Source organism: Mesoplodon mirus (assembly GCF_964341445.2).
Source record: "Mesoplodon mirus genome assembly, chromosome: 3".
Lineage (NCBI taxonomy): Eukaryota > Metazoa > Chordata > Mammalia > Artiodactyla > Ziphiidae > Mesoplodon > Mesoplodon mirus.
In genome coordinates, this window is record NC_138978.1 from 150,251,126 (window position 1) to 150,274,859 (window position 23,734).

At 55.8% G+C, this 23,734-nt stretch overlaps 1 protein-coding gene across 7 annotated transcripts; it reads right to left on the reverse strand.

The window, feature by feature from the left end:
• IKBKE (inhibitor of nuclear factor kappa B kinase subunit epsilon) lies at positions 1-23,734 on the reverse strand (the record flags this gene model as incomplete). Of its 7 annotated transcripts, none has more annotated exons than XM_082615769.1 (22): positions 23,523-23,734; positions 22,849-22,938; positions 21,079-21,193; positions 20,345-20,413; positions 19,788-19,917; positions 18,391-18,572; positions 17,757-17,917; positions 16,823-16,933; positions 16,334-16,513; positions 15,545-15,741; positions 14,720-14,784; positions 14,538-14,629; positions 14,291-14,377; positions 10,765-10,840; positions 10,537-10,649; positions 8,568-8,644; positions 5,950-5,989; positions 5,117-5,218; positions 3,685-3,781; positions 2,824-2,936; positions 2,559-2,630; positions 1-867 (listed from the first exon to the last, which is right to left on the reverse strand). In XM_082615769.1, the coding sequence occupies exons 3-22, from the start codon at positions 21,163-21,165 to the stop codon at positions 834-836; spliced, it is 2,085 nt and encodes a 694-aa protein (XP_082471895.1). In that variant the 5' UTR covers positions 21,166-21,193; positions 22,849-22,938; positions 23,523-23,734. The 7 variants fall into 7 exon arrangements, 6 of the variants coding, with proteins under 6 accessions (XP_082471895.1, XP_082471893.1, XP_082471892.1 ...); XM_082615767.1 differs by having other exon boundaries at positions 10,765-10,834; positions 20,273-20,413; XM_082615766.1 differs by having other exon boundaries at positions 20,273-20,413.

The window sequence follows — 23,734 nt, forward strand, 5'->3', positions numbered from 1 at the left end:
GTGCCTGATTGGTTGTCAAGCACACCCAGCCGAGCCTTCCCACCTCCCAGATGCAGCCCCTGAGAGCCACTCAAACAGAAAAGAATGTCAAGTTTATTTCACTTCTTGAAGGTGCAGGCCTTGATTTCCTCAGGGCTCTGGACTTACAGGCCTGTGCTAATTGGCACGGCTACTGTTGACACCGCTGGCTACAAACCCCAGAACCTAGTGGTGCCTCAGAGGGACAGGGGAAAGTGTCCCTGAGACACTGGCATCCGGCCTTGACCACCTGCTTTCTCAGCCTTAGGCTCAGCCAGACCAGAGGAGAAGGGAACTTGGGCTCTCATGCCTGGGGCCACGTGTGGTGGTCCTCAGACATCGCGGGAGCGGGGAGAGGGCTGTGTGTTCAATGTAGAGGAAGGAAGGCTGAGATGAGGTCGTTTGACCCCAGGAGGCCTCCTCTTCTGTTCCCTGAGGAGCAAAGCCCTGTAAACCAGAGGGGGTGGGAGGGAGGGGTTTTCGGAGCCTCTTCTCCCCACAGCCTGGCCAGGTTCAGCTATACAGGCCAGGGCAACAGAGGAGCTGCACCTGAGCCTACGTAAGATTCAAAGGTCAGCCTGGGCAGTGGGGCCAGGATCCAGAGATGGCCTGGTGCCCCAGGTCCTGCTGTGCTGCTTCCCGAGGAAAGGCAGTGGAAAGTAATGCTGGCAACATCTCCTGGCTGTCAGGCAGGAGAGAGGTAGGCTGATGAGTTGTGACCAGGTATCGTCCTGTGTTGGGTCCCCCAGTGCAGGCAGGAGAGCAGTGTCTGAACGATTCTAATGCTTCAGGATTCCTCATGCACCCCCCAGAGTTCAGATGTCAGGAGCCGAAGGGACCCTACTTAACCTGTAAAGAGAGGCTCAGGTTAACTTCTGCCCAGGTAGAGAAGCCTGCAGACCATACTCCAGGGCCCAACACAATCGACTTTCAGAACACCAAGCCATTCGAATCCTCAGCTCTCCTCTTGTAGCATCTTGTCCACCGACAAGAACTCTCTGGTTCCCATCCCTGACTACACGTTAGAATCATCTGGAAAGCTTATAAAAATCCCCCAATCCAAGCCGCACCTAGAGTCTCTGGGGACAAGACCTAGGCATCTGTACTTTTAAAAGCTCCCTTGGTGACTCCAATGCAGCCAAGGGTTAAGAGGAGCGAAAAAGGAATTCAAATTGTTTCTTTAGGCTCTTTGGTTAACAGCTCTGAACAAGGAAGTAAAAATTCACTAAAATAAAATTTTGAGCTATCTGTAAACAGACTACATATCACAGGGAGAAAAATTTATGTCAGCACTAAAATTATAACTTCCTGCCCCGGAGGGCTAATTTGGAAAGTTTTTCTAAGAAGCTGTCCAATTTCCTCTTTGCAGACATTTAAGAGGATGGGTTCTCCCCTTGCTGGAATGGAACATGGGATGTCCTCAACCCAAGGACCCTCTGAAACTCTAGGAACAACTGTGAGCCCTGCTCCTGGCTTCCCTCCCTCCTGGCCCCAATTCTGGCAACCCAGACTGGCGTGACCTCCGGGGAACACCTACCATTTGGTGAGTCCCGCTTCTGTGCACCCTCCCCGCCCCAGCACATTGCATATCTCATCCTGTTTAATCCCTGCATTAACACAATGAGGTAGGAATCACTATGCCTATTTTTCAGCTCAGAGCCGAACAAACCTCCCAGAGTCACACAGTTCGTAAGAAGCAGAGTCAGGGTCAAACCCTGCTGGAATCTCTGCATACTCTTTCCACCGTGCCACTGGTTCCCAAACGGGGAAGTGACAGACATAAGGATGATGGGGAGGATGTGGGAGGTGCGTGCACGCACGCGTGAGCGTATATATGTGTAAACAGGGCTGACTTCCAGGGCGAGGACCATCCTTGATTCTGAGATTGTATTCCTTCTCTTTGGTGTTAAAATGCACCTTATAAAGGGGACTTCTAGATGGCACTTTTTTTTCCCTTTCAATTCTGCTTACTGGGTAATATGAGAAGTTGGTCACTCTGTTATTCTCCAGTTTTCTTTTGTGAATTTTACTGGTGTACAGAATCCAAAAGGCTGAGCCCTGCTGCATCCGCCAGCATCTTCCCCAGTACCTGCCCACTCCCCCCCACCCCGCAAGGAAGGGACTCGATCAGGTGATGATACAGAGTCTCTAACACTGGGCCCGCAGCCCCGCACAGTTCTCCCCAGCTCTGTGCTGCGGTTCCTGGTTCATCACCATTCTGAGGATGGTCATAAAGGTGACAGGAGCCGGTTTGCATGGGGCGTCAGGCAGAGTCCACGTTCACAGAGAGCTGGACACAGCCGCAAATCCACGTGCCTCCCAGCCCCCATCTCTGACTGCACCGAGGTGCATATCCTCCAGACTACGGTGAAAGCCTACACCTGGTGAGGACCCCGACTCACCTGTGCACAAGGCTCTGATGTGACTGGAATATGGGCCCCCGTCATCAAGCCTGCTTGGGCATGCACGGGGCCTGTGCCCCAGGGGCGAGGGCAGTCTGAGGGCCCAGCCTCCCCACTGCCCGCACAGCGGGGTCTCACCCTTCGATGACGCGGTTGTTGTCCTGGAGGTCGGACGCCAGCACCTTCATCTCCTTGCAGAGCTCTTGCATGCTGTCCAAGGCGGAGGCGAGAGAGGCGGCGGTGGCTAAGGCCCAAGTCGCTCTGCCCAGACCCCTTCCTGGGAGGCCCTCCTTCCTCCACAGCCCCACCGAGCCTCATTCCTGCCTCCCGGGCAAGAGGCGAAGCCCCTAACACACACACACACACACACACACACACACACACCCCTCTCTCTGGCACTTACTGGAGAACCAGGTCCTTTAGTGCAGGGCTAGGATAAGGAGCTGTAGGGGGTGGTGAGGCCTGAGCCCCCTTTGTTCTGTCCTGCAGGAGCTGGTGAGATAGCCAGTCAAGGATCTGAAAGAACCGCACGTTAGTCAGAAGGGATAAGCCAGCTCATGTGTGGAGGGCAGCGGAGGTGTGGGGAGGGGTAAGAAATGCGTGATACAGTGGCCCCCAGCCCGCATCCCTGGAGTGTCAGGAATTTCCCACAAGCCCCTCCTTCTCATCCTGGGAGCACAGCTGGCACAAGCACCATCACTGTGTGCGCTTGTGTTTAGGGGTGCAGACTGCCAAGCTCCCCTTTGTGTCTGACCTGCACCTGTCATGACACAGTTGGAGCCAGGAGCTGCAGAGAAGGGGTGGGGACAGCCCAGCACCATCTCGGAAAGAATGTGCCCTGTGCTGGGGGCTGGGGAGGGGCATGTGGGCCTTGCTCCCTGAAGAACAGCCCTTCTCTGTCCCTGATGGCAAAGCAAGTGGCTTCTCAGAGCGGCCTGAGTTGGTCTCTTCTAGGAGAGCAGATCAGAAGACCAAGGAGCGTTCATATCGCCCACCTCAGGGAGCCTCCCAGGCTGCACAGGGCAGAGAGGGAGATGTCTCAGCATTTTGGAGCCTCTGCCCTTGCAGCGGGTGGCCTTCAGTCTGAGAACACTAGGAACTGCCGTCCACACACTGGTGGATCAGAGACCTCCCACCCACACCAAAGTGTTTGGACTTGGTCAAGGGAAGCTCTGCCCCGAGGCAGGGGAATGGCCCGTATGCCCTCCAGGTGCCTGATTGGCCCAGTTCTCCTCAGCAGCCCCGGGGCCCCGAAGATCCCCACCTTGCTGAGGCTCTCCTGGGCTCCCTGGGCTTCTGTGTTACAGGCGGCCACGGAGCAGCCCACCAGGCGCAGGTGGTTCCTGGTCTCATGCACCACCCTCAAGAGAGCAGAGAAACGTCAGAGCCCGGCCCACTCGCTCTCACCGGGGCCCACCCAGCAGTTCGGTCACCACACAGACACGGAGGAGAGGCTTTCCAGGTGGCAGAGGCTGGAGCTGGTGGGTGCCAGGCACTGGCCTCCCTCACTGCCTCTGCGCTTCCAGCTGGGCCCTCAGCCCTCACCTGTCCCAGGTAAGGATGCTGATGAGCACTCTGACCGGGGCTAGTGAGGGTCCTGGCGGAACCACAGTGGGAGCTGCAAATACGCCTGTCTCAGGCCGGGCCACACAAGCCGGTGAGTGTGAGCAAGGGCCCAGGTCAGGCTCTGGAGAGGCAGGGACCGCCTGCACTGGGACACTTAAAACGGGAACTGCCCACGTTCCCATTTCCAGAGCAGATCAAAGTCAAGACTCTGTTATGAATTCTCTTCTCTCTCTAAGTCGAGGGAGAGAGCAAGAACATCGCCCCACGGCACAAAACGTACACCAACCAAGTCCTGGAGGGCTTCGACCCGTGGTTGATTCTCAACTCTGGTTACACATTAGAATCACCCGAGGAGCATTTAAATACTGCCATCCAAGCCCTACTCCAGACCAATTAAGTCAGAATTTGGGATGGCTTGGGTGGGGGAGATGGAAACTGTATTTTAATGTAAGGGTAGGTGAGTATCTGAGTCTCAGCCCCATAATAAGCCCACAGGTCACGTGGGCCACAGAACCAGCAGCACCTGGGAAACTGTCCTCTTGTCTCAGGAGGGGAAGGGGGAAGGGGTTTGTCTGAGAGGCAGAAGCCAAAACTCCTATAAGGGACAGTGTGCGAGGGGGGTTCTATATAAGGGCCTCTGCCTGCCCCTGCTTCCCAGACCACGTGTCCTCATCCCAGAGAGATCTTGTGTTTTCCCCAGAGAGGGGGCTTCTGAACACAACCACCTGGGACATGGAAAGAATCTAGATTTTAGAGGCAGTCATACCCATATGCTAGTCCTGGGTCTGCTATTTACTAGCGGTGTGGTATGAAGGAAGCAACCTGTTCTCTGAGCCTCAGTTTCCTCATCTGTGAAATGGGGTGATAGTATCCACTGCATAGGGTAGACGTTGTGGGATTAAATGAGTTAATGTATAGAAATCACCCAGCATACTACCTGGTCCACCCAGGGCCAAACATCCACCCCCCGTTTTTTGTTTGTTTGTTTGTTTGTTTGCTTTTGTTCCTTTACTACCACCTCTCAGTCAGGGCTCTGCAAAGCCCAGAGCTGTCTGAAGCCAGGAAGGGCCAGGCCAGGAGGGCCCTGAGGACCATGAGTTCAAGGTCTTGAACTTGAGGGCCAATGTTACCTCATTCTCTTGCCATGCGTGACCAGGGATGCCTGGTACTTCTGCACACGCTCCTCCTGGAACACCTGCAGGAGCCTTTTGGCTAAATGACTAAAATTCACCCTGAAAAGACAGAAACAGAGGCACAGAGATGAGAAGCCAGAGCCACCTGTGCACAAACCTAGCATCCCTGGGTCTTCATCACCCAAATGTCCAGCCCCTGGCTCCACAGCAGGGCCACTTCTCCCAAGGCGCCTATCTCACTTCATGTGCATCACGGCGAGCGGAGTGGCTGGCACAAAGCAACTCCAACAGAGGGATGTGGGAGAAGGACAATGGACCTCAGGGAACACACACGCTCTTGAGCTCAGCCCCCAGAGGGAAGGAGAGATGGTCGTGTGTGTGTGTGCGTGTGTTTGTGTGTAGAGTCAGGGGTGGGGGCAGAACTGGGGGAGTGAGTCCCCCCAAAAAGCATAAAACCATGGAGGGCTTCCTGGAAGAATAGAGTGTCCAGGAGACAGAGGAGCAGAGGGAAGCCCAAAGGAGAGCCCAGGCAGAGGCCAGAAGCAGGAAGTAGTAGGTGGTAAGTCAGTGAGGACAACTAAGGAAAGAAATTCTTCAAACAAGCGTGTTCATACCAGAAGTCAATCCATTCCATGAAGACTGCTGCTGAGAAATCGCCCTCCCCTGGCCCCAGATAACCTTCCCCAGAGGTAGATAGCCCCCTTTCCTCCTGTCCAGCTGTGGCCTGGGATCAGGGCCCTTTACCACCTCTTGTCTGGCACAGAGACTCGCTCTGCCCTGGTGACACCCACCCTCCTGCTCACCCGCCTGCCAGGGGGACAGGCACTCACTTATCCAGCTTGTGAATCTGCTCCTCGTTGTAGCCAAGCCCTGAAGGAAACAGACAGGGCCAAGGTCACCTATTCAAGCCGTCAACAGAACCGAATGGCGCAAGGGTTGGCAACAACTGCAGAGTGAAGGCAGCAGCCTGGGCCCTGCTCCACAGAGCTCACAGCCCAGCGGGGCCACGAAGGACAAACGGAGGGAAACAAGCACCCAAGACACAGCATTATGACCAGGTAGGGGCCCACCTGGGCCAGGCAAGCCCGTGTAGGGAGTGGAGGGATGGGTGCTCGGGGAACACTTCGGGGACAGTGGTGGATAAGATGGGCCTTGAAGGATGTGTGGTCAGCCCTGACCCCTCATCCAATCCCCTTCCCAGCGTGGCTGATGCCTACAGCCTATTGACCCCATCCCTGAATATTCAGGCTGCAGGCAGAGCCACCTGGGCTCTGCAGCAATGGGCTGGATAAGCCAGGCCACCACCCTCGACCTCCGCTTCTCAGCCCAGCCACTTTTGCCAGAAGGAGAACTTTTGCCAGGAGGCCTGAAGTTATCACTGCCTTGGCAGCTTCCTGATGCTCTCTGCACTAGGGAGATGCTGCCCCCTCCTGGGCTTCAGGGGAATGGCCTCTGAAGGCCAAGATGAAGCGATGAGATTCACCTTGCTGCCTGCCCCCACCACTCCCCTAACAGCAGAATCACCTCCCTGGCCTCTTGGTCCTGGGCCCTGCGCTCAGCCAGCTGACTTATGAAGTCCAAGCGACTGATCTGGGAGGAGGCCCAGCCCTGTCTCCTCTTAGCGGGGGGCTATAGGCAAGTGATTTTGCCTCATCCATCACATGTAACACACAGGATGGGTGTGAGGGTAAAGTGAGAAAGTGCCCTGAAAAGATTCCAGAATGGCATCTTTCCACACCCCAAGTGTTGGCGGTTAAGTGTTATTCTTCACGGTTCATTTTTAACTTTAATAAAGGACTCTTGCAAACCAATACAAATCAAACTCTTTTTGAGGCTGTAAAATGGGTTGGTTAAAAGTACGTGGACCTAGGTTGCTTGGGTTACTTAACCTTCCTGTGTCTCAGTTTCCTCATCTATAAAACGGGGAGGGTAACAGTGTCTAGAGCATTAAATAAATTAAGAACACACAAAGCCCATAGGACAGTGCCCAGCACATGGGAGGTGGTCAGAAGTGTTGTGGTCATAGGATGATGGAATTCCAGTGACGGAGGCAGAAAAGCCTCTGAAGGTCTCCTAAAATCACAGCAAGGGTGGCCAACTGGGTGTCAGGCCAGGCTTCTTGAGCCCAAGGTCCCCCTGGTTTCAGGGAATATGGGAGTCTCGGTTCTCCTGTCTCCTGTGCTGCTCCCCCTCCAAGGTCAGATCCAGAGGGGGCACTGAGGCTCCCATCTTCTAGAATCTGCATGTCCAATGCAGTGGCCATGTGGCTGCTGAGAACTTGAAATGTGGCCAGTACGGCTAATGTGACTGAGCACCTGAGTTTTTAATTTTAATTTAATGAATTCGATTAAATTTAAAAACTGAAGCAGTGTACAATGTTTTTTCCCCATCAGACACAGCTTTATTATTTTGGTAAGAGTACATTTCATTTTGTTAAAAAATTAGCTTCCAAATAGAGATGGCCAGTGAGTGTAAAATACACATGGGATTGTGAAGACTTAGTACAAAAGATAATGTAAAATATCTCCTTAATAATTGTTTCTATTGATCACATGCTGAAATGACAACTTGAATATATTGCATTGTATAAAATATGTTATTAAAATAAATTTCACCTGTTTCTTTCTACTTTTTAAATTTTGGCTACTAGCAAACTTAAAATTACAAACGTGCCTGGCATTGTATTCCTATGGGACAGTGCTTTTTAGATAATCCTAGGGACAGAAGAGAATTTGCAGTCAGGCACAAGCCCTCAAGTATTGATTTCCTGCACATTAGGAAATGCTGGGGGCATGGGTGGGCGAGAGTGTCGGTCGGTTCCTGGAGTGTTAGCTCCCCAACCCCGAGAGTCACCTGGAGCCTCCCCAGGCTCCCCCCACAACCCCCGCTGCCGTCAGCCCCAGCCCTGGGTTCGACCCTCCCCTACCCCATGATGGGCGAGAAGCTTCCCATCCCTGGGCCTGTAAATGAGCTGCTCCTGCCCAGAGGGTCTTTGTGAGGCTCCGTAGATAATGCAGGCCAAGTGCCTGGACTAATGACTCTATGGTATTTCTCCCGATCCTCCCTTTTCTGGAAAGCCTGACTAACACTTCAGTGAGCCAAAGTCACAACAGAGAGGCGAACACTCCTTAAACTGTAAAGTGCCCTGCAAAGATGAGGGGTCTCTTTCAAGGCCACCACGTCTATAGCATCCAGGCCTCAGCTGAGCCCCGATGTGGCAACAGGCAAAGGTGGAAAGGCTTCATGTCCCTCACTGGTGTGCAGGCAGCCTGCAGGCAGCGACCCTGCCCTAGACCAGTGGCACCCGTGCACCATGGAGTGCCACCCGCGTAGTGGGCCTCCGGCAGCGCCACTGGATGGAGTGTTAGGGACAGGCAGCTAACCCAAGGGAAGGAAGGAGGGAGGGAGGGGAGAGCATGAGGAGTGTTTTGCTCTCCCTGTGGCTCACCTGGCCTCATCCTGGATTTCTTGAACTGTTTGTAAATGAGATACATCTTGTCCAAACAACACTGAATCTGCTGGATGCTGTGGGCACGAGACAGGGACCAGGTGATGGAAGAATCAAACAGCACAGGTAAAGGGTGAGGGAGGGGAGGGGATCGCGGTGGGAGGAAGGAAGCTGTCTCCCTGCAATAGGAGCCTCATTGCCATAGTTTTGGGGGCCAATACGGGAGTGGGGGTGACTCTTCTGTTTCTAAACTTGTTTGAGGTACCCTCGGGTTAGCCAGCCAGTCACCTCTCATTCCTGTGTTTATTCTTTCTCTCTTACACACACACACACACACACACACACACACACACACACACACACACAGAAAGAAGCCAAGCAGGACAGGCAACAGGAAAGTGGCCTTTGCTACACAACAAGGCTTGAGAACAGGCTCCGGGAAGGAGCCTTGGACCGTGAAACAGGAGAGCCTGGTGGTGGCAGCTGCGTGTGGGAGCAGAATAGGAACTTCTCTTCTGTCACCTAGCGAAGGCAGAAGTCGTGCTTTCTGAGAATACCCAATGCCCGGTACATAGAAGGGACTTAAATCATGAATCAACAACCCTTGTTTAAATTAAAACAAGAATGAATCAAGGTCTTTGGTCCTGCCTGCAGGCAGGGGAATTTGGGACATGACCTCTCTACCCTCTTGGCCTGGGGTTTAAGGTCATTATTGTTTCTTCCTTCCCCTTTTCAGATACAAACACTTTGTCTGAGATGTTGCCGGTGTTTGTGGGTGGGGGGTTATCCCTCATCCTTGGGCCTATTTAGCTCCACTTCCCCCCTGCAGCTCCTCCCAGGACCCTGTCTCAGCTATTTCTGAAGCTGGACTCAGGGCAGAGCCCAAGCGTGTTCCTAGGACTCTGAGGACCCCAGACCCCTGCCCTCCTGGCACCTGGGGTGGACAAAACCCCAGGTCCAGTCTTTATCCTAAGGGCTTGAGCCAGATGTGTTCCAAATTCAGAACTATCTTCTGATTTGAGAAAGGTGGTCCAGTATACATATACTATACTGTGGAATTCCCTCAGAGGGCATGATCTGGGGGCAGTACTCCCTCATCACATACCCTCAGTCTTCAGAGCGCTGTAAGAATATTCACCCTAAGTGAGATAAATAAAGACTAGGAAGGGCTTCGTGTCAATTGAGGTCAGGTTTTACAGCCAAAACAGCGAAGAAACACCCTGTGGTTTTCAGAGCTTTCTGAATTCAGAACTGAGGACCGGGCGTGCGGATCTGCGAGGGCGCTGACTGCGGGGGGTGTGGGGCTGTTCGAGGAGCAGGACCACGTCCAGGTCAGAGCAGAGCGGGAGGAAGGGGCTCCACACACCTGGCTGTGAGGGCAGGGGTGCTGGGGATTTTTCTGTCTGTTTAAAGGGAGACTGGGGATTCAGAGCTCGAAAATCCCAGGCGCAGGCCAAGCACGTAGGCTTTGGAGGTAGGCAGACCTGACCCGGAGCCTTACGTCTGTCATTTGTCATTTATTGCCTGGTGTCTCGGGGAGAACTAAGCTCCCTGAGTGAGCTTCCTCACCTATAAAAGGAGCATAAGAGTAGTTGTATTGTTATTGTTTTGAGGATTAAATGATAGAAGGAGGAGGACCTATTTGAGGGTCTGACGCAGCGCAAGGGTTCAGAAGAGGTAGGGAGCTCAATTATTCTTTTATTTAGAACTATTGCACCTGCTAATGTTTGTAATTCACTCCCTAACTCCCAGATGGAGGTGGGACCCCAGATCCTTTTCTCCTTCTGGCCAGTCTCATGGGAGGGTCTTGTACATTCCTGGATCCCCTACCCCTAGCCCCAGGCCCCAGCATCCTTGCCAAGATAAGGGAGAAGGCAGGCTGACTCCTAAAGAGGTTACTGGGCCTTTTGTGCTCTGTGCACCCCCCAAACCACCACCCCGCCCCCACCAAGAAGAAAATCCCACAGACCTTCTGTCCGCATGTACCTGATCCCGGTTCTTCATCAGCTCAGAGCTCAGGTTGCTCAGGGTCATCTTGGTCTCTGTGATATTATGGGAACATCTGGAGAGGACCTCAGCCAACTGGGGAACACAAAGGCAGGCCCCCATGGGGGCCTCAGCTGGAGGCTCCAATGGGAAGCCTCCCCACACCCCACCCTGCGCCTGACAGCCCCTCACCAGCCCCAGCCTCACTCACGGTCCGCAGCTTGGACCTCAGCTCCGCGGCCCTCTTCAGTTCCTGGATCTCAGGCACCCCAGTCATGTTGCTGAACCTCGAGGGAAGGATTAAAGTCAACATGAGGAACGTGACAACCAGACACCAAGTGTGTCTTGGATTGGATCCCGGTTGGGATGAAAACAGCTAGAAAAGAACACTTGGGGGATTACCAAATTTGAGTATGGATGGGAACTATAGATGAGATGGAATGTTTTGACACGGAGTGGGCAGAGATCATAAACTGAGAAAAGCAGGTTATAAAACAACAAGTACAAGAAAATGACAGGTAGGTTAACATACAGAAATAATAGAAAACTATCGAGAAGGAGATATACGACTAAGGAGTGACAGTGTACCTCTGGGCGGTAGGATATGGTATTTTTTTTTTTTTTTGCGGTACACGGGCCTCTCACTGCTGTGGCCTCTCCCGTTGCGGAGCACAGGCTCCGGACACGCAGGCTCAGTGGCCATGGCCCACGGGCCCAGCCGCTCTGCGGCATGTGGGATCCTCCCAGACCCGGGCACGAACCCATGTCCCCAGCATCAGCAGGCGGACTCCCAACCACTGCGCCGCCAGGGAAGCCTAGGATATGGTATTTTAATCTCATTTTTGCTTATCTGTATTTTCCAGCTTAGTATAAGTAGCACATACTGATTTTATAACCATGACAATTGGGGAAAAAGAATCTTGTGTGTTTTGGCGTGGGATTGAAGGGGAGGGAAGAGAATTAGGAATGAGGTGGAGGCTCCGTGAAGGCAGGGTACTGCCCGCTCTGCTCACCCTTATATCTCCAATGCCCAAGAAAGTGCTCGGCACACAGCAGGCACTCCACACGTGAGTATCAAACAAATTATCGAACACATGGATGGATTTTAGGGCATGGGATACTTGGTGGCAGAAGAGGATGAGGCTGACCCAACCCAACTGGACCGTGAGTCCGGAGGGGCAGGTCAGAGTCCTAGTCTTGGCTGCCACACCTTCCATCTGCATGATCTTGGTAATCACTTCAGCTTTCCAAACCTCGGGCTCTTCATCTGTATAATGGGGAGATAAACCTCCTTCCTGCTACCATAAAAGGTGTTCGTGGGATTGAAGGAGACCTCAGAGATAATTGACGTGACTAGAGAACACATTCATACAGACACACGCTTTTTTGGGGGTGTGGGTGGGGAAGCACTGGGATTCCCTGAGCCAGTCCTGGCTGCCTGAACGGTGCCTCTGGATGGCAGCGGCTGCTGAGGAGGGCCGGGTAGCTTTGGGACAAAGGCAAGGACACTGCCAAGGGAGCGAGTCTTGGAGAACCCGCAGAAGGAGGAGCGCCCTGTGGGGGAGGCTGGCGATGATGGCCACTTGGTGCCATGTGCTTGGGCTCTTCCCAACATGAAATTCAGCTCATTAAAATATTCCAGGTTCCGCTGTGGGAGAAGCTAGTGGCTTCGGACCTTAGAAGAACCGACAGGTCTGAGCATGTTCAGAAAAGAATGAGATTGCGATGCATGGGAGCTGGGAGGCCCCCGAGGTCATCCAAACCCCTCATTTTGAAAATGAGGAAATAGAGGCCCAGGTAGGAAAGGCAACAATGGCCTGAGGCTAACAGTGAGTTAATGAAGAGCTTGGGCCGGGCCTTCTGACTCTCGTGGGAGAATGAAACAGGCCTCAAAGCAGGCACTTGCCTGACCCTGAGCTCTCCACACTCACCACGCCTCGAGGAGGCCTTGGAGCCAGAACAGGGAGAAACAGCGGCCAGCAGACCCCAGGACAACAGCCCTGGGGCTAGCCTGTCGCTCTCCACACTCATCAACCCAGGGAAGGTGGGCAAACAACCAAATGCTCTCTCTATACATTTCTTTCTCACTCAAGAACCTAGAATAGGGCTTCCCTGGTGGCGCAGTGGTTGAGAGTCCGCCTGCTGATGCAGGGGACACGGGTTCATGCCCCGGTCCGGGAAGATCCCACATGCCGTGGAGCGGCTGGGCCCGTGAGCCATGGCTGCTGAGCCTGCGCATCCAGAGCTTGTGCTCCGCAGCGGGAGAGGCCACAGCAGTGAGAGGCCTGTGTATCGCAAAAAAAAAAAAAGAACCTAGAATAGATCCTTTTTGGTCATTTTAGCGAGGTCCAACCTCTCATCTGGACCCTAGGACGTGCCTGCACTCTCCCCTTCCCTCTGTCCCTCTCCAATTCCACTCTGGGACATTCTCCACCATGACTGTGGCTTCAGCAAACCTCAGCAGCACCTCCCCACCCCTCCAGTCATGTCTCTGCATAGGGCCTTCCCACCCCAGGTATTCTGGCCTTGACAGCCTCCCTTCTTCCGGGTCTTCCTGGCTGCGTCTGCCCATCTCTCGTCTCCCTTTTCCCAACCGTCCTGCCACACGCACATGCTGGGGAAGGGCTGTCCTCCAGGGCTCTCTGCAGGCCTGGGGCCACATCCAACCCTGGAAGCCCGCTCTGTGCCTGGGCAGATGTCCTCTCGGAGGGACTCCACCACAGCGCTGCTGGCTGATCCTGCCCTCTGCAGCCCCTCTTCTCTGTCCCCATTGGAAGGTGGCTCAGCCATGCCGGGGACTCATCTGGAGACACTCCTCTTCCTCCTCCCAGCCTGGCCACCACCCTGTCTACCCCACGGTCAGTGTCGCTGCTGCCGAGTGCCAGGTGGAGGGCAAGTCTGCAGTGAGTCACCCTGCTCCTGGGAAACTCCCAGGACCTTCCTGAGGACAAGGGCTGTGGGACGTGATGGGTAGGACACTGGGCACGTTTGGCACAGTCTCTGCTCTTCTGCCACTACCTGTCACCAGGAGAGGCTCCAGCCACCATCAGCTTCCCTGGGCCACAGGGCTCCCACCTCTCACCTGTACCGTAGCCCCTGCCGCCTTCCCAGCAGCGCGCTGGCCAGTGGAGTCTTCCTGCTTCTCACCTCCAGACCCTCCAGCTTGATGTCCTCCTCCCCAGTCTCTCCCTTTCTGTAACCCATCACTCCTAATTAGCCCAAGTCAGAGGAGTGGAGGGTGTGGATTTCCAAGGACTGGGGCAGGGGATCCCAGGAGGCGGGGACAGTTTCAGGCCCAGAGGAAGCAGGAGGAGGCGTGTGGAGGATGAGACCGCCTAGGTCTCCATCCTGTCGAGTCCAAGGGACGGTGTGTGGGTGTGAGTGCTTCTCCCAGAGCCCTGCTCCAGGGCCTGGTGCAGGTGAGCAGTTTAAATCTTCAGAGAGGGGACTGGTAGGACAGAGGCCCCTTCCTGGGGCAGGGAGGCTGCCTTGGTACCTGGCGGGGCAGTGCCCTCACAGGCCCAGCCCCCTGAGGTGAGGGATTGGCTGGTGTGGGCAGGGATGGGGCGGGAGCACCCTCTCCGTTCTAGCATGGCAGGGAAGTCGGGAGCTCTGGGTGGGAGGGGACGAGGGGCATTGTTGGAAAGATTGGGGTGAGGAACAGACAGAGAGGAGGGCTGATGGGTCTGAGCGGGGCTCATGCCGGCTGCGGCCCCCACCCTGGGCGGAACACCCACCTCTCAGTGCCGAGGCTGCTGCTGAGGAAGAGGAGGGCCATCCTCGTGACCTCCAGCGTCCGCCTGCACGTGGCCTGGAGTATCTCCCTGCCAAGGGGAGCCTGAGTCAGAGCTGCCTTCTCCCAGGGGACTGAGGGCACTGTGCCCATGGGCACAGCCCCAGGGCGGTGTTGGAAGGGGTCTGGGTTGCCCGTCCTACCCTGCCCACCCTCCTTGCCCTCCCCACCCAGCCCTTGGGGGTACTCACACGAACCAGTGCAGCCCCCGAAGCATCAGCTCCTGTCCTGCCAGCAAGGCCTGTGCCAGCCGCAGGGCCTGGTAGCCGGCACCCAACACACCCTGAAACACAGAAGTGGGCAGGGTCAGGTCCCGTACCCTGAACCTCTGCATGAACTACCCCCTCCCTGCCACCTGGGGGCCACCCCTCACCTTGGCCGTGTTGTAATCTGCCTGCAGGTCCACTTTGGGGACAAACTTGGGGATGTCCAGAGCAGCTGCAGATAAAGACCTGGTCTGAGGGGGCTGCCTGTCCGGCCCTGGATGAGGTCTGAGCTCATCATTCCTTATTTCCAGCTCACACTCAGCCCTCGCCACCTATCTGCCACCTCAAGCTTCCCAGCTCACCTAGAGCCCCCACCTTCTAAGCCTTAAATGCACTTAGTGTGCTTCTTTACAATTGCAGTCCCTCACTGCCCCCTTGTGTCCACTCTGGAGAACTACAGCCTCATGCCCAAGGCCCCATCTCAACAGCAGAAAATAGGCTAAAAGCACCCCTCACACTCCGGGGTTTCAAGGTCAATTCCCCTCCCAGCCTTGGAGACCCTGAAGAGGAGGCATCATTCAAATGAGAAGGAGTGATGTTTTTGCTAGAACTTGGAGGACAAAGCTCTGGACCCCTGACCACCTTCTCTTCTCTCCAGCACCTTAGGCTCCTGCTTCCTCCAAATCAAACTATTGGAGGCTTCCCCACCAACCACAGACTGTGGAGACCACATTAAACCCACATCTCCCTGTTTCCATTGGAGTTTCTTTCCCAGATCTTTGGACGCTGTGAAGGTTGGGCAGGCCACCAGCCCGAGTCACACGGCATTTCAGAGGCGTATGCAGGATTAGAACCCAGATCTGCCTTCTACACCCTGGGTACCCAAAGAAACACCCACAAGAAAATGAATCAGTATCCTGGATTATAAACCCCTGCCCCTTGGAAGAGAATATGAGGAGGAGAAAAGATCCAGCCTGGGTGGCCCTACTCACGGTCCCTGAAGGCCAGCCCCTTGGGGGTCTCGCTGACCATGCTGAAGAGGGTCAGGGGGCTGCTTGCTGTCGTGTGGGCGATGTGCTGTGCTGAGAGGCTGGGCTCGAGGACACACAGGTGACCCTCAAAGAGGTACTCCTGGTGCTGGGGGGCCACGTTGGTCTGCTTGTACACGGCCTCCAGAAAGATGGCTATCCTAGACACACCAGAGGCAGAGAGAGGGGAGGGGGAGGGGAGGGCATGTCAGCAGGCAGGATACAGGGTCAGGGTGACCCAAAGCCCAGCTAAGACTTTGGGTTCTGCTTTTCAGAGGGAGGGACTGGGTGATTTTTTCTCTAGGGTGGGGAGATGAAGGACAGAGCTCATGTCTTATAGTGGATGGAGCCAAAGTGGGGACAGAACTCAAGAAGTCTTCACACCTCTTCCTGCCACACTTCCATTCAAACTCACCTAGTCCCATAGCATGCTCCAGAAATACAGGATTCCATGAGTAATACACTGGGGAAATGCACGGCCAGCACACACACACACACACACACACACACACACACACACACACACACCCCTCAGGAGATTTATAATGCATCAGCTTTATAAAGTTTGCTGACTCCCTCAAGTCCAGCAGCAAGGAGGCCTGTTTAACTTTAACTTGGTGGAACTAGTATTTTTCCAAAGTAAGATTGGACCCAGAAACTTCCAAATCTAAACTGCCCCCAGAGCACTGCCCAGGACACGGCCCTGTGCTTGGGGAGAGAAGGCTCGCGCCGCCCTCGCTCGCGCCCACTCACGTGTTGTGCGCGTGGATGTAGACGTGGTGCATGACGGCCTGCGGCAAGGAGAAGACGTGGACGACGACTCGCTGCAGGATGTCACTGGTCTCTGCAAAGAACTGGTCGAAGCCCCAGCACTTGGCCTGCTCCACCTCCAAGATGTTGGCCAGGATGGGCACCAGCTGGCTCTGCAGCCCCCTGCCCCCCCGGGACATGGAGACTGTCAGGGGCCGGGGCCCAGAGTTGGCCTCCTCAAGTAGGTAATAGGGGCCTTCCATGAGAATGTCCTGAAGAGCCAGGGCCAAGGGGCTGGGGCAGGGTGGGATGGAGAGGAAGAGCTGGAAGGGTCTTCCAGCAACCAGATGGAGAAACTGGGGCTAGAAAGGGAGAGTGGTGTACCCAAGCTGCCAGCACACAGGGTGCTCCGCCGGGCCAGGCCTCAGCTGAGAGAAGGACATCGGCCCAGACTTGGGTCTGTGTCTGCCCCTCTCACAGGCTCCCACTCACAGGGACAGCTGGCAGGTGATGGGGAGGGTGTAGCTCCACTCCAGGGGCCCGTTCTCCAGCCTCTGAGTGCCTGCAATGGCCCCGGCTGGCTTCTCCGTGGTGATCCGGTACCTGGGGGAGACAGGACCAGGTCAGCAGGAGCCCCCAGCCCATCACACTTCAAGGGATGATGGACTCAGCCCGGAGGGCTCAGAGCACTGGGGCAAGTCACCCAGCTGCCCCGAGGCACCCTGAGAATGGAAATTGAGAGTCTGGCTAGCAGTCGTGATGCTCCCCAGTCAAGCTCTCCACTCTCTCCTCTGTCCCCCTCACCACACATCCGTGCCCACCTGCCTCCACACCTGCGCCTGCACTGTGCTCGGCCCCCGTGGCCTCCCCTCCACCTCACTATTCCAACCTTCCCTCCCCCAAAGTCCAGCTACCCTGACAGCCCCCATCCAAGTCACAGCTTGACCCCTGAGCTGAAGAGGCATTGACCTTCCTGCAAATCCACTTTAAATCTCTTTTGCTCTGGGTGGTGCCCTCCGTGGGAGCAGTGATGGTCTCCAGCTACTTCTGTATCAGACAGCAGAAAACCATGAGCGACCCGGGACCTGGGATCTGGGATCAGGAGGCTAGGCCCTTGCCCTTCCCCTTTGGCCCCGGCAGGCTCTGCAACCTTGGCCAAGTCGCTCTGGGAGCCTCAGCTGAGATGTGGTGAGCCACAAATGGAGGGGGGTGCTCAAGGGAAGCCCTGAACTAAGTTCTCCCATCAGGACGGGACAGGGCTCAGCCTTTTGTTTGATGGACTGATATCCAAGGATCCAAAAGAAGCCTGCGTCGGGGGCAGACCGGGAGGACCGCGTTGTCAGAGGCAGAATAGGGGACACAGCAGGGACCAGAAGGGAAGTCCCAGGGTCCGCCCCCTCGCCCCCTGCCCGGTGGCCCACCGTACATGATCTCCTTGTTGCGCCGGGGCCCTCCAAAGGGGACGAAGGGAAGGCTGCCAGTGGCCGCGTGGTACAGGGTCACCCCAATGCTCCAGAGATCCACGGCCACCCCAAAAGCTTTCTGTTGGGGCTTGCGAAGCACCGCCCGCTCATACATGTCAGGGTGCTGCAGGAGGGGGAACCAGAGAGCTGTCATGGGGGGGGGAAGGGGGCAAGGGCCTGAGCACACCCCACTCAGACCTCCTTCTCCCACCTTCAGGAGGAAACAGAACCGTCAGAATGCATCTCCTTTGTCGTCTCAAAAATGGGTGTGGCATGTGCTTATCCAAAGCACCCCTGCCCCCAACCCCAGCCTCTGCCCTGGGGAAGTGGTGACCAGCAGTGCGCCATCCTCCCTGAGGACCCTATCAAGGACTTAACTGAACAGGGGAGGCCTGGGCAGGCTGCAGCATTGCCTTTTCGGCCTTAGAGAACAGAACAGATTGCTCTGGCTGGGGATAGGGGGTGAGAGATAACCCTGCTGGACACAGGGAGATGGAACAGAGCCCCTCAGAGGGGCACTGAGAGTCACAAGGTGAGGGGCAGCCAGCTGCAGGGGAAGCCCTCCGCCCGGGCAGCGGGTCCCCCACGCCCGCTCACCAGGTACTCCTCGGTGCCGTAGACCGAGACGAACTTCTCGTCGTCATCCAGCTCCCGGGCTGCCCCGAAGTCCGTCAGCTTGTAGATGCTCTGCCCCTCCTCCCCGACCAGGCGCATGATGTTCCCCGGCTTGATGTCTCGGTGGACGACGCCGTTCTCCCGCAGGTGGTTCATGCCGGCCACTGGGACAGAGGGAAGGGGCAGCCCAGTGTCAAGGCTCATCTCGGGGGAAGGATCCACATAGACAGAGAGCGGGAACTCACGGGCCAACGGGGCCACAGGAGCAGCAGGAGAACAGAGACAGGCACAGAGCAAAGGATGGGGGTCCCAAGGAGGTGGGGTGTCGAGGTCCCATTGGGGTTCCCTAAGAAACTGAGAGGGATGGCGTCTCTGTCTCCCAGAGGAGGGCACTCTCCTCCCTACCATTTTTTAAAAACTATTATTATTGTTTTTAATTGCGGTAAAATATACCTAACATAAAATTTACATTTTAACCATTTTTTTTTTTCTTTTTTGCGGTATGCGGGCCTCTCACTGCCGTGGCCTCTCCCGTTGCGGAGCACAGGCTCCGGATGCGCAGGCTCAGCGGCCATGGCTCACGGGCCCAGCCGCTCCGCAGCATGTGGGATCTTCCCAGACCGGGGCACGAACCCGTATCCCCTGCATCGGCAGGCGGACTCTCAACCACTGCGCCACCAGGGAGGCCCCATTTTAACCATTTTTAAGGGTACACATCAGGGGCATTAAATGCACTGACACTGTTGTGCTACCATCACGACCATCCACCTCCAGAACTTGGTCAACTTCTCGGACAGAAATTCTACCTATTAAACACTCACTCTCCATCCCCCCACCCCAGCCTCTGGCAATCACATTCTACTTTCGATCTCTATGGATCTGACCTCTCCAGGTCCCTCACGTAAAAGGAATCATATAGTAGTTGTCCTTGTGTGGCTGGCTTTTTTCACTCAGCACAATGTCTTCCAGGCTCATCCATGTGTCCTTTCGAAGGCTGACTGGTATCCCATCATCCGTATATCCCATATTTTGTTTATCCATTCATCTGTCTGTGACATTTGGGTGGTTTTTGCCTCATGGCTACTGTGACTAATGTTGTTATGAACATTGGTGTGCAACCTATTTTAAATTTTATTCTGAAATCGGAGTTTTAAACTGCTGATTAGCAGGAATCAGACACTTGGGTTCTGTCTGTTCATTAGCAACTGTGCCAGGTCTGTGAATGGGGAGCCTCTTAGCTTCCAATGTTCTACTGTGTTTGGATACTTGTTCCAGAAATGCCATACCCCTCTGGGACTTCACCTGCTGCTGAGGGCTGGGTCTGTGGCTGGCCTGAGGTGGGGAGGGGGGTCCCCGGTGGGAGTCAGGGAGGGGCTTACCCACACAGCGCAGCACCACCAGGAACTCGTCCTCGGGCAGCCCAAAGGCGTTCTCAGGGCTCTCCAGCACGCTTAGCAGGCTCCCGCTGGAACAGTACTCCATCACCAGCACCTTCTGCCGGCTGCCCCCCTGTAGGGGACAGAGGGAGGCTTGGGGCTTCTTCTCTCCTTCCTCAAGACGGGGTGGCTCACCCTAGAGCCCAAAGCCCCCATTCTCTAGGTCTCCGCTTCTAGCTGGCCTTCCTTCCTTTGGCCTCACAGTGAGCCCAAGGTCACCTTTTTCAGGAAGCCTTCTTTGATTAGGCCTCACTCCCCATCCTTACTTTCCCAGGCACTGCCCCCAGGCCCCTGGCACCCTTCACTCCTCTCTGGCCGACCTGCTGAGGAGCATGTGCCCAAGTCTCTATTATTATGTGACCTGACCCTTCCCAGCCTATCAGAGTCGAGGACAAGACCGTCTTCCTCTGACCAAGCACTGGACCCACCATCTCCTCCACCGCAAAGAGCTTGATGATGTTTTGATGGTTCAGCTTCCGCAGGACCTCAAACTCCCTCACCTGCACCTCGCGGGGTCGCAGGTAGCTGGCCGTGTTGAAGACCTTCACAGCAACCAGCTCCCCGGATTTCTGCCATGGGGGATAATATAAATGGCACCCCTGCCCTGGGAGCACACCCCCCGCCCAGGCCTCCGTTCAGCCTCTCCCGCCAGCCTAACCCCAGGGATGAGTGAAGGCAGCCTGGTTGGGGCTGGGGGCCCCCACCCTCAGCTCCTTTCCCTCCTCCAGCCCGTCCTGCAGCACTGGGAGATGACAGGAGCTTGGCACACCTGGTGCCCTGCAGGGGATGGTTTGTTGTTACGGTTACTGTTGCTATTGACGTAACTACAGTGGCAGCTAATACTCCCTGGCCTTAGCAGCAACGTTCTGTCTGGCTTCAGCTCTTAAGTACGAGATAGTGCAGTGTGTCTCGTACTCGGTACAGCTCTCCATCAGAATAAAGGCAGGATAAATCCAAACGAGTCCCACTTCCCACCTCTGCTATTCCTAGATTTGCTGTCACCTCCCTTGGATGTTGGCTTGTGTCTTCATGCCTCTCTCTCCAGCCCCCAACCGTGCCTGGCAGAAGCTCCATCCCAAGGAGCCCAATTCAGAACCCCACACCTCTGCTCCACTTCAGAGGGTGCAGAACAAATCAGAGAACCCTGCCCAGCCATCTCACACCACCCTTCATGCTCACTGGGGGCCGACTTCCTGGCTGCGAGCGGGCCGGGCTGGGCTGGGCTGCATCCTACCTTGTTTCGGGCCTTGTACACACTGGCAGTGGCCCCCTGACCCAGCAGGTCATCCGTGTGCCACAGGTAATTGACGGTACTCTGCATCTCTTGCTCCCAGCTGGCCGGCCACCTTCTGCTCAGAAGAAGAACATACTGGGGTCTAGGATTCCACCCGTGACCTGGGGTGGACACTGGTGACCTGACAAGTAGCTTTGCCCAAGACCCCCCCCGCCCCATGAAGGGCTCCATGTGGCCATTCCAGAGGCAAGGGGGTAGGAGAAGTGTGAAACACAGAAAGGTTAAGTGACTTCTCCAAAAAGCAGCACAGCCACTGGGCCCTCAGACCACAGCTGGGGCCTGTCCCACCTCAGGGCACTCTACCTGTCCCGGCTCCCCAGGTCCCTGTCAACGTCCTCCCCAGACAGGCTGTTCTGCAGAGACAAACCCTTTTCTCTGTCACTTCTCCCAGGCACTGCGAGTTCTGGGGGTTTTGGCATCCAGGCCTGGGATTGTCCCAGGAAGCAGAAATAGTGCTTGAAGGAAGAGCCCCAGGTCAGACAGTGTCAACCACATCACCACAAATCTCCAGGATTGCAACACGAGCCTGAAGCCCCTCCCCACGGCTCGCCTGGGCCCACCACTTCCTGCTGCTGTCAGCTAACATGGCCAGGTCAGAGCTGCTCAGGAGAAGAAAGTGATGCTGTGGAGAGAGCGTGTGTGTGAGTGTGAGTGTGTGTGAGTGAGCATGTATGTGCGTACTTATGAGTGTGTGTGTGTGTGTGTGTGTGTGGAGGGGGTGGGAGAGGCAGGAGGCCATCAAATCGAAAAGCTCAGGAGCCTGTGGAAGGATCTGAAACCGCTCTACAACTCTGTTCCCCATCTTTGCCCTCATCCTCTTCTCTCCAAAGGCCAGTTCCTCTAAAGCAGTTGGCTGCAGAGAGTGTAGCCTCAGAAGTTAAATCTGGTGCTTCTCTGAAGAATAGGGCCACGGCTGGTCTTTATGGGATGGCTGGGAGGAACATAAGAAGGGCCACCACCCCTTAAATAGTCTCAAATAAGGCTGAATTAGACGGGGCTGCTTCCTCTTCTATCACCTTAAAGGTTGTCAATCCTAGGGTCACCATGCCTGGAATCTCACTGTTCCTTACCTTTGAGCCTTCTCTCTGTAATCTTTTTTTTTTTTTTTAATGGAAATCCTGAGAAGGTCAATTCTTTGAGCCAGAGGCCACTTCGAGAGACCAGAGGTCAATTCCAGTTTCAGAAGATGTATTAGTGTTTGCATTTTATAGAAGCAGCTGAGGGGCTGAGAGTCTTTCTGAAGACAATGTAATATAGCTTAGCAGGAATGAGTTGGTGAGATTTTCCCCTCTGAGGCTGAGGAGGAATCAGCCCGCGGGCCTGGGGCTGTGAAACCAGGTAGAGCATCCTGAAATCAAGGCCAAGGGCCCAGGCAGGGGAGATTTCACCACCTTCAAAATCCTCCCCAGGGCTGGTCCTGGGGCAGAGAACAGACGAAGGTCTGAGGAATGGGCAGCGTGGCAGAGAGGGCGGAGCCTAGACAGGCTGGCATGCCCCGGGCTCTGCTCCTGGCCCTGCCAGGGCTATGCTTAGGAGCCTATGGGCAGCACATCTGGTCGGGTCTGCGTGCTCTGTGCCTCCCAGCCCAGCAGCTGGTGCACAGAAGGGCTCACTATCCTACAGCAGCGGTTGGATGGATGGGAGCCAGAAGCCCGTCGCCCCACCCACCTTCCTCCTCCTCCAGGCTCTGCAGTAGCTAAAAGCACTTACCCTGTGCTCCGAGCAGTCCCGGATCAGGCAAAGACTCTCCCCAGCAAGTGTGTGTTATGCTCTCTGTCTGTGGCAAGTCCAGGAGCTGAGCTACACCGGAAAGAGGAGGGCGGATGAGAGGCACCCCTGGGCGCCGTTTGATTCTCAGCCTCCGTCAAAGGCCCCCGGCTCCAGCCCTTTAACCCTTTCCTGTTTGTCACCCTCCCCCACAGAGCTGGGGGTTTCCAGCCCAATTCCCCAGCTCCAGGAGACTCTCCTGGCCACTCCCACCCCCAGGACCTGGGCCGGTGAGAAGGAGCCCAGGAGAGGTGAGGGCAGGCACCAGAAGCCAGGCAGAACAGTTCAGAGGCAGGGCGGAAGGCTGGCTTCAGGTGTTGGGAAGCACAGCCCCGGAAGGGAGCATCGCAGGTGGACTGCAGCTCTCCTCTACGCCCCTTGCCTCTCATGGGCCTCCAAACAGTCCTTGGCAAGGGTGCCCACCCGAGATGGAGCACAGGGCACCTCTGGGGGCGTGGGGAGGAGCCGCCGCCACAGAGAGATACAGGGAGGGGACGTGGGCCGGCCGGGAGAGCAGCTGCTGACTGACCAGCACCCTGGCACTCTGCTAAGTGCTGTCCTGCAGCTGCCTGGCGCCCCGGCTTCCCCATTCAACGCCCTCCCTCCCGTGGACTCACCCCATCTTGGCTGTGGGGCATGCAGGTTTGTGGGACTGCGTGACGCCCCCAGAGCTTTCAGGGCTTGTTGTCATTCATGGGCAGCGCCCATAGCATCCTGGTGGCCACGGGCCCTGGGAACCTGAAGACGGGCCAGTTGAAGTGGCCTCGTGCCACCCTGGGAGCTGGGAGAACTGGGAGCAGAGGCCAACACTCGCTCAGCTCCCTGCCGG